This window comes from Phalacrocorax aristotelis, chromosome 9, assembly GCF_949628215.1.
Source record: "Phalacrocorax aristotelis chromosome 9, bGulAri2.1, whole genome shotgun sequence".
Lineage (NCBI taxonomy): Eukaryota > Metazoa > Chordata > Aves > Suliformes > Phalacrocoracidae > Phalacrocorax > Phalacrocorax aristotelis.
Window position 1 is genome coordinate 15,313,971 of NC_134284.1, and position 14,441 is coordinate 15,328,411.

General features: G+C 40.1%; 1 protein-coding gene across 9 annotated transcripts in view; it reads right to left on the minus strand.

Annotated features, from left to right (window-relative positions):
* CEP128 (centrosomal protein 128) overlaps positions 1-6,937 on the minus strand; it is a 144,176-nt gene extending 137,239 nt beyond the window's left edge. For 4 of the 9 annotated variants that reach the window (XM_075103641.1, XM_075103642.1, XM_075103638.1 and 1 more), the window contains exons 1-3: positions 6,666-6,889; positions 1,841-2,001; positions 354-440 (exon numbers count right to left, since the gene is read on the minus strand). In XM_075103641.1, the coding sequence (XP_074959742.1) occupies positions 354-440; positions 1,841-1,987 (234 nt within the window). In that variant the 5' untranslated portion in view covers positions 1,988-2,001; positions 6,666-6,889. Of the gene's footprint in view, positions 1-353; positions 441-1,840; positions 2,002-6,665 lie in introns of those variants that run through there. The other 5 variants (XM_075103647.1, XM_075103646.1, XM_075103640.1 and 2 more) reach the window with 4 other exon arrangements.
* Between the last annotated feature and the right edge of the window lie 7,504 nt (positions 6,938-14,441).

Below are 14,441 nucleotides of genomic sequence, written 5' to 3' on the forward strand. Positions count from 1 at the left end.
CAATCACAATTTTATTCCCTACTGTAATTCAGCTTTTGTCTTATCACTTATTTGTGCAAAAGAAACATGTTCCCTAATACTCTATTTCAGCTACACACCTTGTACTTGGCATAGTATCATAACATATCAATGTATTTGGCACTTATAAACCAGAAAAGTAATGAAGCTACAAAACCTGCCAGAGTTATTACATAACATATTACTAGAGTTTGATTTAGATTGCTTAAACAAATATGAAAAGTTTCTGTTCACATAACTCTTGATATATTCCATCCATCACTACCAAGATTTCAGCTACGAATGCTATTAGCAGAAAAGATTTAAGAAGTTAAGATAAACTGAAAGTTGCTCACAGTTGCTATTGCTTTGGTTTGTTCCTTGTTGTATTCTCTGTATTGTCCTAGTAAATGGTCAACATGTCTTAGATTTCTGTTGGTATCCTTAAAAAAAAAAAAGTTTGAGGAAGAAAAGTTAAAATATCCTCTAAACAACCATTACTGTTGTCTTTACTACTCTTGGTTTATAAGAGTAAATTGATAACACAAGCATTTTTTAAAGGGTCTAAGCATTCAAAATCATATTCGAGTAACCAGAATCTGAAGATGTAGAGCAGGACTAAAGGGAAGGGGGGAAAAAAAAAAACCACAACCAAACAAAAACACACTATCATTTACAGTACAACAAAAGGCTTCAAACAGAGTTTTTAAGTTTCAGCCACTCTGTAGAAAAACCTTTTTAATCCAATGAGCTTAATGTTACCTGCCTGTAAAACAGAATTAAGTCAACTGAGAAATAAATTTTTTTAAGATCAACACATTAGGTAAGGTCTCTGCATGAGCATCCTCTGACCAGACAAAGAGCTGGATCAATGGCAGATCTGCCTAAAAGAAGTCCACAAAAAGCAGTTAGCTTAAAATCAGAATTTCAGAACAGCTAGAAAGAGGTTAGACAAACAGGATGACACCAGAGTCCCTTTTAAAAAACAGACAGATTACATTCTTATTAATTCATCTGTTCTAGCTTGATGATTATTTTACAGCTAAGAAGTTTTGAAGTTTAAATTCAGCATTCTATATGGATTTTTCTCTTCTCACATATTACAAAGAAAAAGAAAAAATTATTGCCAGCCAAGCAATACATCAACACAGTGCTAATACATAAGTCCACTCACTCTAGGTGTTCAGGACTGTCAGCTAGAGAAGAACAGGATTGACTTCTCAAGCAATAAATGGTGTCAAGATAACTAAATGTCTCCTCCCACTTGCAAGAGAGACTCAGATATTTCCTCTGCTGCCTCCACTGATGAAGCAGGAATTAGGGGAACACTTTTTCCTGCTCGGGTATGGATCTCTTACAAGTTTACAAGTATTGCTTCTCACTGTGCTGTTCCACATCTAGAAAACATTTGAACTGTAAACTCTATCATGAGCTAATTGACTGCCTACATATTTACTTTATTAGGAACTGGGAAACTTTACACAGTACAAGACAACAAAAATGGAGCTGGCACTTTCTGCTGCAAAATTTAATGCCTCTTGTGAGAATCAGACAAAGTTTATTTGGCATTAATCAGTTTGCTAACTTTATAAACAGTATTACCAAGCATTGTTTCTAAAAACATTCTATTACTGTCTGAATTAACAGCTGCATAAAAGTAACAAGCCAGGTACTTTCGGATCAAAGGCAATATGACCAATTTCCCAAACCCTTTTTGGTTTGCACAGAAAGCAATGTTTCCCATCAGTACAGTATTTTCCACAACTTCAGAAATGAAAATTTGACCCTATGTTACAGAAATGCAAACTCTATAAATACTTTAAAACCGTATTTTGTAAACAACCTGTAAAGTGCTTGCTAAAGTATGGATCTTCTCTGTAACTTCTTCAGCACCATAGTTCCGAGCTCTGTTGTGGGATGTTCTCAAAGGTGGCCGCCTTCCTATTTGACCCCTAAGAAAGCTGTCTGAATCACTGGATGAATCTGCCATTAGTACCTTGAAACCTAGGCAGGAAGACCAGAAAAAAGTAATGAATGTTAAATCCTGATTGTAAATGAACAGTCTCTGACTTGCACAGTATTCCCAAAGCAACTACAGACTCCAACTACATTTACGTTAGCCTTTCATGTTCAGGTCAGCAGGATCTACTTTTGAAGCAGATCTTCCAACTGCTCCTCAGTTATGTTTCATTCACACCATGAGGCAGTGCCAAGCTGCAAGAGGCAGAGCCCATTAGGAGACCACTAAATCAAAAGATGCACTCTTACTACTTCTAAGAGTTCAGTACCCAGGATAAGACCATAGTACAAAGTAAAAATTCTCCCCCCAAAACATACAGTGGAGACATCAGGGCTTTATCAGTTGTTCATCTCTGCAGAACCATTCCCCTTTGACTCATGCTACTTGCTAAATTATGTTCAGATTGGCCAGGGCCAACTAAGACAAATAATCCCAACTAACTGACTGAAGCAAGCCTAAGAACCAGTATCTTAATGACTCAAGGAGAATTGGAGATATTATGGAAGAAGGCAAATGCAGTGTCTTAAAAATAATGGAAAAGAAAAAACTAGCCAAGAAGTTATAGACTAATCAACTTCATTTAAATATGTGGAAAAAATTAAAATAAACTATTTTAAGTTTCCAGCAAAAGGTCTGTTCTCACACACAAAAAAAAAAGCAATGTATCCGTTGATATCAAATCAATCAATCTGGTAATGAGTAACTAAATTTGTTAAACAGGGACGAAGCAGTAGAGGTATTTTCTTTTTAAACCTTGGACACACACAACATTCACAAAAGTAAGCTAAAGAAACATGAACTAAATTAAGGTTTCCTAAAATGGAAGCGAAACTGAGTATCAGAACTCACAGATCAGTTAACAGAAAGTACGTATCGAGTTGGAGAGAAGTATCAAGTGAGAACCTAAAATGAATCCACTATATATTTTCATTAAATGGCCTGATAATGCAATATAGTATGTTTATTAAGTTTGCAGCTGACACTATTTATCCAACTGGACAAATACAGAAAGGAAAACAGAAGTTGGCAGAAGAAAGAGGAAAAAAAGACTATTCAAGAGTTTTAGTATTTCAAGTTGAATATGCATCAATGATGTCATGCTCTAGAAAGAAAAAGCTAACACCATGCAAGATATAAAAATAAGGGTAATTCTGTAAACTGTGAAACATTTTTTCTTTTATCCAATGCTAATTTGATAGAACCCAGATTACTATATTGATGGTGGGGTAATTCACTTGACTAGAATTCAAAAATTACTTGAGGCAGAAGAAATATGCTTGTAAGAAAAGAATGGGGATTGCAGAGTCTTAAGAATGGCAAGGTAGAGAGGAGGGAAAAATATAATAACAATCATCAGACATGGGAAAAGAAGTTATTGAAAGCTACAGACAGCTATGACCAGTATAGTTTGCCTAAAGATCATAGAATCACCATCATAAGATGCTGCGTTAACAACATCTGTTAGGAGAGACGGTCTGAGCCTACTTTGGGGAAGCAGAAATAGACTGGCAAACTCTTGAACTCCCTTTGGCCCTGCAGGCAACAGAAAAAAGCTGCAGTGAAGATGTCATTCTTCTAGGCATTAGAACTGAAGTTTCCCAAAGAAATCCTGGATGAGATTCAATTATTATACTGTATTTTATATAAAGGCAATTTGATGTTTTTCTAGAGCCTTGTATTTAATTTTTAAAAGGTTGTAAATTTGTGTTCCCCAGGCTTGGATACAAACTTTTCAAACATGAAAGGAGAGTAAATCGACATAGTCTGTGCTCAAGTACACCAATACTCCTTACATATCCTGAAGTGATTAATTTATCTCACCTTCTGTCCCTGTACCTCACTAAAGGACATTTTTACTGCCAGTATCAGAATTCAGTCTTCCAGTGCCTCTCACTCGAGTCAGCTAAAATGAAGTCTAAATGAGGCTGAGAAAGCATAAACACTGAGCACTGGGAAAAAGGAAATATGGGATATTTTCAAAGACAGAGAAAAATAAAAGAAATAAAACACCAGCAGAAATAGCAACATGGAATATTCATTTTTACTGTAACTTAGTACAAAAAAACCCAAACAACTTACTCTATCCTACACATTACTACATCAAGCTGTACTTTCTCATCAATCTTTACTAGAACCTCATACAGACATCAGCAAGTGTCATTCCAGCACACAGACTGCAAGTGTCACTGATAAGCATGAAACAAGACTTCTCTCAAACAAGTTTGGCATCACCTTTTTCTAGAGTAGTTTTTAATTCCTTCTATAACTGCAGTGTCGTTCATCTGGGCTAAAACATCTCTTTCTGATCTTACCGAGTATGACAAGCAGCATAATCACTCAAAAGCCAACAAGCAACTAATTCAGTGATCAGTTTCCTCCAAGCTGAACAAAGTTTTCAGCTTCAAAGCATTTTGTGAAAATACCTTTAAGACACTAAGTAAAGGGGAGACTTTATTAATGGTCACACTAAGAATTAAGCGCAAGATCAGCCTTATTAGGGATCAGAAACTCAACCCTGAGACATTAATTTACAGGAATATAGTCTTCATTTACTCACAGACCTAGGTACCAGCATATTTTTCCTGACTGTTGTTATTAAATGTGTTGCAACTGTCAGAAAGATCATAGCAAATGGTTGATGGTCTATATGTCATACATTTTTCTCAACTAGAAAGTCATAGTAAATGTTGTTTTGGCAACTTCAATTCTACAGAACTCCATTCACAGTTTCACAGGAGACAAATTCTCTTTTCTTACCAAACCAAGAAGAAAAGCATATATTAGATTTATTCTGTATGCAGAATACTGCACAGAAGTACCCCATGAGAGCTAGTAAATGAACCTTACATCATGCAATTCATACAGCTTGTCTATGAGTCAAACAGCTCCAAGTGAAAGATTAGGCTTAACTCTTAATTCCACCACAACACATTTCTTTCTAGAAGCTCAGAGCCCAAAATAACATCACTTACAACATTATTGGTTTCACATTAGTGAAAGAGGGCTTTCTGAGGATACCCGAGTAGACAGAGAAATTAAGAGCAATGCAACATGTGAGAACATTCAAATGACAGAAAGTGTTTTAACTCATTTCCAGATGAAGTGGCATAAGCTAGCAGAATCCCAAAGGTTAGTTATTGCATCTCAGGTGATAGGAACAACTTTCTTTAAAATTGCTCAAATTCTTTTAAGAGTGAGCCTCTGAGTTGCCCTACACATACTGCAACTTGTTATGTCAGAAAAGAGATAGGCACTGACAGAAATTAACGAAAAACAGCAGTTGACCTATCTACTGAAAATATTGTTCTGAGAATTGACTTAATCATAAGAACCCCAACTACTGAAAAGTTATAACAATGGAGAAAACAAAAGGGAAATGAAGATTTACAGCAAAAAAGATTAATGGGTTTGTTTTCAGCTGTCCAAAAATACGGTCATTAAGATACTTACTGGCCAAAGCACTGAAAAAAGGCTAGTAAACAAGGTAAACATAAAGGAAAGCACTAGACACAGGAGGACATTTTGTCTGAAGAAAGCCTTGTTTATGGTTAAGTAGCGTTCCTCTTTGTTCTCATGAGCAACCTAGAAGTTGTGGGAGAAAGTACTTTTACACTGAAGTTTCGTTTCATATAAAGCAACATCCTCATTTTTAAAGGAATTGCAGAAGTTTCATTTTAGATAAAAAAATAAAGACATAGAAATTTGTACAAACATTCTGCATGCACATTTGCCAATAATTTAAGCCAAAAAAAGCCTATATCACTTTTTCCAAAAACCTAGACTGATGTCAGCACATGATCACACAACCAACTTGACAGTGAGAATCAATTTGTCTTTTACTGCCTTTTAGGCTACCCAAACAGATTATAATGTTTCTTGCAGTGAGGAAAAACAGCAATACTCAGTATTTTCCTCTCCTGTAGAAAACAGAGCATTTCAACTACACTGAGGACTCTCTTGCTAAGAGATCTGCAGGGTAAAGCAAACATGAAGTACAGTTGATGGTCTCAACAACAAGTTCTCCAGCTCAAGTAAGCCCAAGTACACACAACCTGATTACCCCTCAAGTGTTTTTATTTGTTTAGCTCCACACAGACTAATTATCACCAGGTAACTAACAGTACTAGAGGCATGTTTGAAGCCTTATAGTTAAGACTAAGCATTGAAAAAAAAAAAATCGATAGCCGGTCCAGAAAGCGACAACATGACACCCTTTTCTCCAGTGCTTCTAATGGAGCCAGGAGAAGTTTCCAAAAAGCCAGGAAGGTGATCCAGCACGGTGACATTTCAGCATCATGCTTTCAGGCACCAGTACATTTCATTGTCAACTTGTGACGCCATGTTCCCATCACTCTTCGTCACCACAACACAGAAAACGGTTCCCTCATACTGTTCACAACACGTAAGCTCAGCTAATGCCCTCTGCAAACCCTCCTCTCGCCGTGCACGTGTCGAACTTTACTAACACCTGAGCTCATCTCTGAAAGCCTCCGAGATCTTCTGCCCCGGACAGGACGGCGAGAGCCCCGGGGGCAGTGGGACAACCCCCGAGCGGCACCGACGGCCGGGCCCCCGCCAGGCCCGCGGGCTGCCCGGGCCGCCGCCACGGATCGCGAGCAACCCCGCCGCGCCGCCCAGCGCCACTCACCTCAGCCCACCCCGCCCCGGCGGCAGCGCAGCCCCTTCCCGCACGGCCGCTCTGGCGCCGGCCCGAGGCGCCGCCAGCCCTCACCGCACAGCAGTTGCGGGAGGTCGCCCCACCTCCGCCGAGGCGAAGCCGACTCAATCCCCGGGCACACCCAAGCGCCCCACGCCCGCCGCTATGGCAACTTGAACTAGCCGCCCTACCACCAGCTGCCAGAGCCGCCTTCCGGACGCCGGGCTCCCCGGCGGGGCTCTGTGGGACGGGTAGTCCATGAGCGAGGCCCGCTATGAGAAAGGCAGCGTGGGGGACTTCAACTCCCAGGAGGCTCTGCGGCGCCGGCGCTAGTCGGGCCGAGCCGGTCTGGGTCGCGCGCGCCCGTAGGAGCTGTAACGGCAGGCCTGGCCCCGCCTTGCGGGGAGGCCGTTGCGCCTCCGGGGGCCGCGGCCGGGCGAAGTATGGGCCACGTATGCTGCTGTTTATGAAAGTTTTTAAAAGGTAAACCTCTACAAAATACCCGGTGGCGTTTACAAATGCCTCAGCTAATTAAACAGGAAGGGCGGAAACAAAAGCCGTTGCCCTGGCAAAGCAGGTGCGTATATTCTGCTCATGAGGACATTGGGCACCTGGCTGATCCACCGGGAAAAGGACTGTGTGAGCTATTTAAAACAGTTGTTTCCTACAAAGGAGGCATCTCCGTTCCTATCTCTTGACTTTTTCTTGTTTCTTTAAGCCAGGTATCTTCTTATTCACAAATTTATCTATTACCCATGTGTGCAGTAAAAACAACTACACTGACTGGCTTCGAAGAGAAGAAAGGTAGGGAGTGCTGTGGGTGATCACAGGAAACATTGCCTGGTTCTCTGAAACTTGGGCAGAACTTGCAATAGTCCTAAAACCACTGTAATATTTGGCTGCAAATCACCTGTAGGTGAGCACTCAAGCCCAGTGTAAACACAGTGGGTTGGTTTTTTTAATACAGATATGCCTGTATTGCCTCTGGGATCCACTCCAGGGAGTGGCCATTGGCCTTTGAGCACAGTAATAAACCATAACTGACAATCCATACTGCCTACCTTCATTGTTATCCCACAGGAGTCTTTCATTTACTCACCCACAAGTCTCTAATGTAGCAGGCATGCTTATGTGCCATATGATTACACTTTTGGAGTGAGCCAGGCCCCCCACACTGGCAGTATCTACCAACAGCCCAGGCACTGGCTCAGGAGGCATTGTCCTCATCTGAGCTGAAGGCAGGTGAGGCACAGAATAGAAATGTAATGATATAATTTACCTCACTGTGAGCTGAAGCATTAGCGAATAATTAATGAAGAAATAAGTCTTCCTGGCTTCCAGTGCATGATCATTGCCCTGGCCGTTCCTCTGCAAACTACAGAACAGTCAGGTTGTGTTGGCCTGTCTAAATGCAGGGTGAGAGTCAAGGCTTCTGCTCAGTGCCATCTCATAAGGCTGCTTGTGGTCTCTGGGAGACAGGCCCTGAATCTTCCTGAGCTCTGAGGTATTTCCTCAGTTTTGCACCTGGCAGTGGTCTTGCTCCTCCATAGGTTCCCAGAATTCATTCATGAGCAGATATATTTTCCTGCCCTAGCAGCCTCTCGCAGGCTATCACAGAGGGGATGAAGGGGTAAGGAGTATGTTGTGGATGTGGCTAGTGTGTATATAAGAAATGTATTTGCATGTATGCTGCATGTGAGCACATCTGGCTTGCTATCAACACAATGTTCCAGTGGAAACTGATGCCAATGCCTGAGACCGCCAAACCAGGCAGAACCACTGGTCCTAAAGACCATGCTAACCATGTATATCAGCTGTGAAAGTAGCTCATCAGCAAACAGCACTTGCTATCCATGTATATATTGGTATACTGTGGTAACAGAAGGAAGCGGATGCTCCCAGTGCTTCAGACGGCTGTTTTTGCACACAGTTGCATTGTCAGCTGCAGCATTACTACAAACATTGTAACTCTTTCACATATGGATATGAAATAAGGCTTATGCCACTGACTAATACATAGTTTTCCCATCCTCATCAAGCAAAGGCTTGCTTTGTATAAAAAGTGAAATACAGAAAACATGTAAGCAGGCATGTATGCCAAGACTCCTGGACTGTATCTTTGCTGGAGAAAATCCAAACCATCAAGCTCCCACCACTCCCAATGGAGAAGAAAGCAGCAGGCCTGTGATGTTTTCAGACTCAGTTGGTTCAGTGAACAGCAGTGTAAGGTAACAAAGTGCTTGAAGCTAACTGTGTTTTTTGCACAACACACTTAGTGCAAACTTCTGGTGTCCTCTGTTCCTTTCAAAATTCAAGGAATGAGAGGTAACTGTGATAGGGTTGTTGAGGAGGGTTGCTAATTTACCAGCATGATGAACTGTCAGCTCAGTAAACACTGTTCCTGGTACCTGTGCATGTTGATTTCTAGACTAGATGGATGCATTAGGGTTTTTCTGCTGCACCTTTCTTTAGAGTAGGGAGAGAGCTAAGATTTGCATGCATTTATTTGTCACCATGTCTGGATAGAAACGTTAAAAAAAATGCTCTGCTGGTCCGTTTGGCCCAGCATACAGTGTTCAACAGTGACAGCAGGAGATGCCTTCTAGAGAGAGCACGTGAACCTGGCTACTTTCTGTGACCTAACCCTCTCTGTAGTTTCCTCCAGCATCCACATTTGTCATGTTAGAAGATATTTGTAAGAGGACTATTTCCTTTGGTGTATTTTTACAAGCCTGTAGCCCCTAAATGTGTATTATCCTGTATGCCTCCCCAACCTCCTGGCAATCATTTCTGGAAGTTATACTTCTGAATGTGTAAAAAAGTGCTTTCTTTCTACTCTATGGCTGCATAATATGAGGGACTTTGCTGGAGGCTGTGCTAAAGACTGAAGATCTAAGTAAACTGTATCTAAAGTTCTGCTGACAGCTTCAGAAGACTTCCAAAATATATGAGGATCATCTGTCTTTCAAGAAAAGATGTTTTGACTCTTCCTCCAAATATCTTATTTATACATTCATCCATTAATTTTATTCCTTGTTATAGTTCCTACTAATGTTCCCGCTACCGTTGTCAGAGCTGAAACTGTATTCTTTGATTCTGCTTTCTGCATTCTGTAATCTGTATTCTCTGAATCTGAAATTCTTCTATTTTCCTTGGAATCTCTGTTAATATTAGCATAATTTTAACTAGTCCTCAGTACAAAAAGGGTGTTAATTGAGAAGTACACCACAGTCACTAGTTCTGCTATTTCAGTCACCAAGTAAATAAGATTTTGACTGGTTATTTTTCTCAAGTTGAATGTATCTGTCCACAGAGAAATATCAGTCTGAGAATCTCTCTGAGCTCTTCTACAGTAAGCATAGAAACAAAACATCATTCAGTTCTGGGTTATGGCTTAATCTCCTCTACATTCTCCTTTTATGTGCCAATTCATCTACCAGCCTTATAGACTCTGGCAGCATTCCTTGTTTTGCTCCATTTGAAAAGGGATTTTTAGTTTTTGTTTTTCCAAGTTGTTCCTCAACTGTTTTTAAGCTCGTTTTACTGCATTTTACATTTAGCCTGCTAGCATTTGAAAGAAGACTTTGTGTTCTACCCTAAAACATGACATTAAGTTTTTGAAGGATGATTTCTTGCTTTTAATAACTGACCTTATCCTAGTGTTAACAACACTGGCTTTCTTATGCCCTTCCCAAAGCCTTATTTACAAGATATGCACTTGCCGTTTGGTGTCCTTAAAGAATCACCATGAGGCATGCAAGGTAGCACCGCTGTTGGCTGCTTTTAGCATTTTTAACAAGTATCTTCATATTTCTGTAATTCTCTTTTTTGAAGCTGAACAGTACCACGATGATTTTTGTTTGTTTATTTACCTTTGTCTTAAGGATGTTAAATGTAAGGATTGCTATAGAACACCTTTTCAGTTTGGAATGAGTCTGCATGAGAAATCAATGATATAACTATGCACAATAAACTATTCTACTAGACATACTTCTTTAGAAGTTGTTTAACTTTACAAGCGCAGAAAACTTTCATGTTATTATATGAAATAAAAAATATATATCCCAGCATTCTGTTGTCTGAAGGGCTGTGTTGAGACAATCACTTGACAGTGCTTTCATTTAGACAGGCCTTACTACTTAAGGCTAGTGCTACTTGATGAATGCTATTGTGCCCCTGCCCTGGTTTCAGCTGGGATGGAGTTAATTTTATTCATAGTAGCTAGTATGGGGCTGTGTTTTGGATTTGTGCTGAAAACTGTGTTGATCATGTGGAGACGTTGTAGTTGTTGCTAAATAGTGCTCACACTAGTCAAGGACTTTTCCAGCTTCTCATGCTCTGCTGGGTGCACAAGAAGCTGAGAGGGGACACAGCAGGGACAGCTGACGCCAACTGACCATGTGATGTCATGCCCAGTATATTAACTGGGGGTGGTTGGCTGGGGAAAGCAGCGCTTGTGGCTTGGGGACTGGCAGTGTTGGTTGGCAGGTGGTGAGCAGTTAGATCAGTTGTTTTATTTTGTTTCCCTGGGTTTCACCTCTCTCTCATTATTTGTCTTTTCATCATCATCAATATTATTAATACTATTACTATTTTATTTTAATTATTAAACTGTTCTTATCTCAACCCATGAGCTTTCTTCTTTTCTTTTCTTCTTTTGTTCTTCTGATTCTCTCCCACATCCCACTGGGGTGGGGGGAGTGAGAGAGCAGCTGCGTGGTTGCTTACTGGGGCTAAACCATGACAGCCCCTTGACTGATACACTTAAGAAGATAATTATTTTTTAAAAAAAGGAAAGATTATTATGAGCCATTACATTACTATATATATAAATAAATGTATAGGACACAGACCTTAAGGGTGAAAAATCCAAAAGGACTATAATGTTTTATTTAATAATTCCTTTTTTTTAGGCTTAAATTGAAATTTTTTGATTCCTGGATTTGTCACTAGTGGTGTCTTTTCATGCTACACAACTTGTCACCCATGACAAGTCATTATTCTTGTGGCTTTCAGGAAACTATTTAGATATTTCTTTCAGAAGGTTGTCAAAAAAAAAAAGATAAGACCACCCTAAATAAGTAAGTAACTGGCTTAAAGGTTCATCATTTACTGGGCTCAGAAAATTAGTTCTTTTATGAATAGGTATCAGACACACAAGAAAGAGAAGTACTGTGGGCTAGATGAATTGTCATCTAAATCAGTGAGCTTAAAATCCTGTTTTGATTTATGATTGATGGAATAAATGGTCAAGCTCCTCTGTTAAATATCTTACTCCATATCAAAGGAGGTATGTGCCATGACCCAAGTCAAAGTGCGAGATCTGTCCAAAGTCTGAATCATGAGAGCAGAAAAGTTTTTGCCAGATGTTGTTTCTGAGCATAGATGGCTCTGCAAGAGATGCAGGCAGAGCTGAATGAAATCAGACAAAGATGACTAGGAAGCTGACTTTAGATGAAGAGGCATAGGCAATATAAGCCTGAGGAAAAAAACCTGAGATCTTTTTTAGGGTAAATGCAGACAGGAAGAAAAGGTTTTGTAATTGTAAATAAAGAAGCTATCTTCTGTTCTGTGTCCCAATCTGGCAAGGGATTTCCATGGCAATAAGAAGGACTTCTGTAAGTACATAAGTAGCAAAAGGAAGACTGGGGAAAATGTGGGCCCACTGCTAAATGGGAGCAGGGGCTTTGGTGACAGAGGACATGCAAAAGGCTGAGGTACTGAATGGTGCCTTTGCTTCAGTCTTTGCTTACACGAGTGGCCTTTAGGAATCCAAGGCCTCAGAGACCAGGGGGTGAGTCTGGAGCCAGAAAACCCCAGGGGAAAGGGTGAAGAAAGGAAGACTTTCCCTTGTTGGAAGAGGATCCATTTAGAGACTACCTAAAATAACTGAACATACTTAATGAAGTCCATGGGCCCTGGTGGGATGCACTCGTGCATCCTGAGGGAGCTACTAACATGCTGAGGGCCATGAAGATGGTTAAGGGACTGGTGCGTCTCCCCATGAGGAAAAACTGTGACAGCTGTGGCTGTCTCGCCTAAGGAAGAGGAGGCTTGGGGATCTCATCAACCTCAGGCTTTACAAAGCTTTACACAGTTGTGAGTATTTCAATTTTCACAGCTTTTTCACAGCCTTTTCATGACATAAAACTAAAGGGGAAGCACAAGAGTTCCTTAAGATCCCATAATCATAAAACTCCATAACTACCTGTTCTTGAAGTTGAAGATAAATTGGTTATATAGACATGAATCTTCAAGAACCTAGAATAACATTCTTTCATGTAGCTATTCGAACATTTGGTCTAATGAGTGGTGCTGTGTCAAAGCAGTGTGTCTAATGTAATTTTTTCTGACAGACCAGAAATTATTTCAGATACTGAAATAGAAGCAAGTAGGAACTGCCACATCTTACAAGTGTCTAAAATGGCTAAACATGTTGATTAATCAGAAAAAAACTCCAAGTCTTTATTCTACTCTTTACTGAATTATTTTCCCAGTTTCAGCACTTCCTCATACAGATATTACAAGATTTAACTGTTGATACCTAGTAATCCCTTGAGGAGTTTATGTGGAACACCCATTACAGCTAATTGTTTCTTTGTTAGAATCTGTTGTGGTTTATCTGATTTGTGTATAAATGATATAAGCACTGCAAAGATACCCGAGATACCATATCAAATCTGGCAGATGAGAATAATGTTTTTAAAATTTTTTTAAAATTTCTTTTTTAAATACTTTTTTTAAAAATCACCCCCAAAACAATGAAATTTTGAGTCTTGCAGTGCTTGAGACGATAGGTACTAAATAAGTAACCCTGGCTGTCACTAGAGGGAGCGTCTGTAATGGTGGAAGAATATGCTTGTCAATTTTTGCCATGTTTAAATTAATATGAACCTGCAGGGGTCTTTGAAAAAAACACCAAGGAAAAGAAAATCTGCAGTATACTGCAGATTTACAAGTGATTTTTCTTTCCTATTTGCTTATTAGGATCAGAGCATAAGCCATATTAATTAATCGAAACTGCTTCATTTCTCTGTCCTCAGGGCATGCAGGATTTTGAATGTCTCTTCTTAGGATTATGTTTGTATTTATGGATGTACACATGTTGGTGATACTTTTAATACATTAACATTTTTTAGTATATAAAAAAGGAACATTTATTAATATTCTACAGGGGGTGGAAAGCTGCCAGTCACTCTAAGCTGCTAGATGCCGTCACTTTTCAGAATTGGTGTGGTCAGAACTACTGATTATTGTTCTTTTTTACAGCCTAAAATACTTGCGGTCTTGACTACGCAACTGTGCTCCATTGTTTCTTCAAATACTGGTCATGTTTCTAAACCTCCTGTTTTCCTTAATATCCCATGAATAATTCTCAGTTTGTCTACTTCTTTCTTGACAGAAAAGTATTCCAGACAAGTCTATAAATGCAAAGTAAAATGGAATAATTGCTGTGCAGGATGTGTCTTGTGGCATGTAGCTACTTGTGGTTTTCTGTTCTGAATTCAAATTCTGATCTAGAGTTCACAGACCTCCCTAGCCTGGGGTTATCTGTAGCTTTACAAACATAGTTTTCGTTCCACCATCTGCCTGCCTGTTCATAAAAGTGTTGAACAGAAGGACCAGAAGGTGTCTAGGAGAAGCCAGAGCGTAGTACTGCAAGGCTAGGGATCCCTCAGGTCCAGGCACTGCGAGCCACAGGGCATCCCCCCAGGGCAGCAGGCAGGGCCTGGCAGCCCATTCTGTCCCACTGGGCAGCTGGGGGTT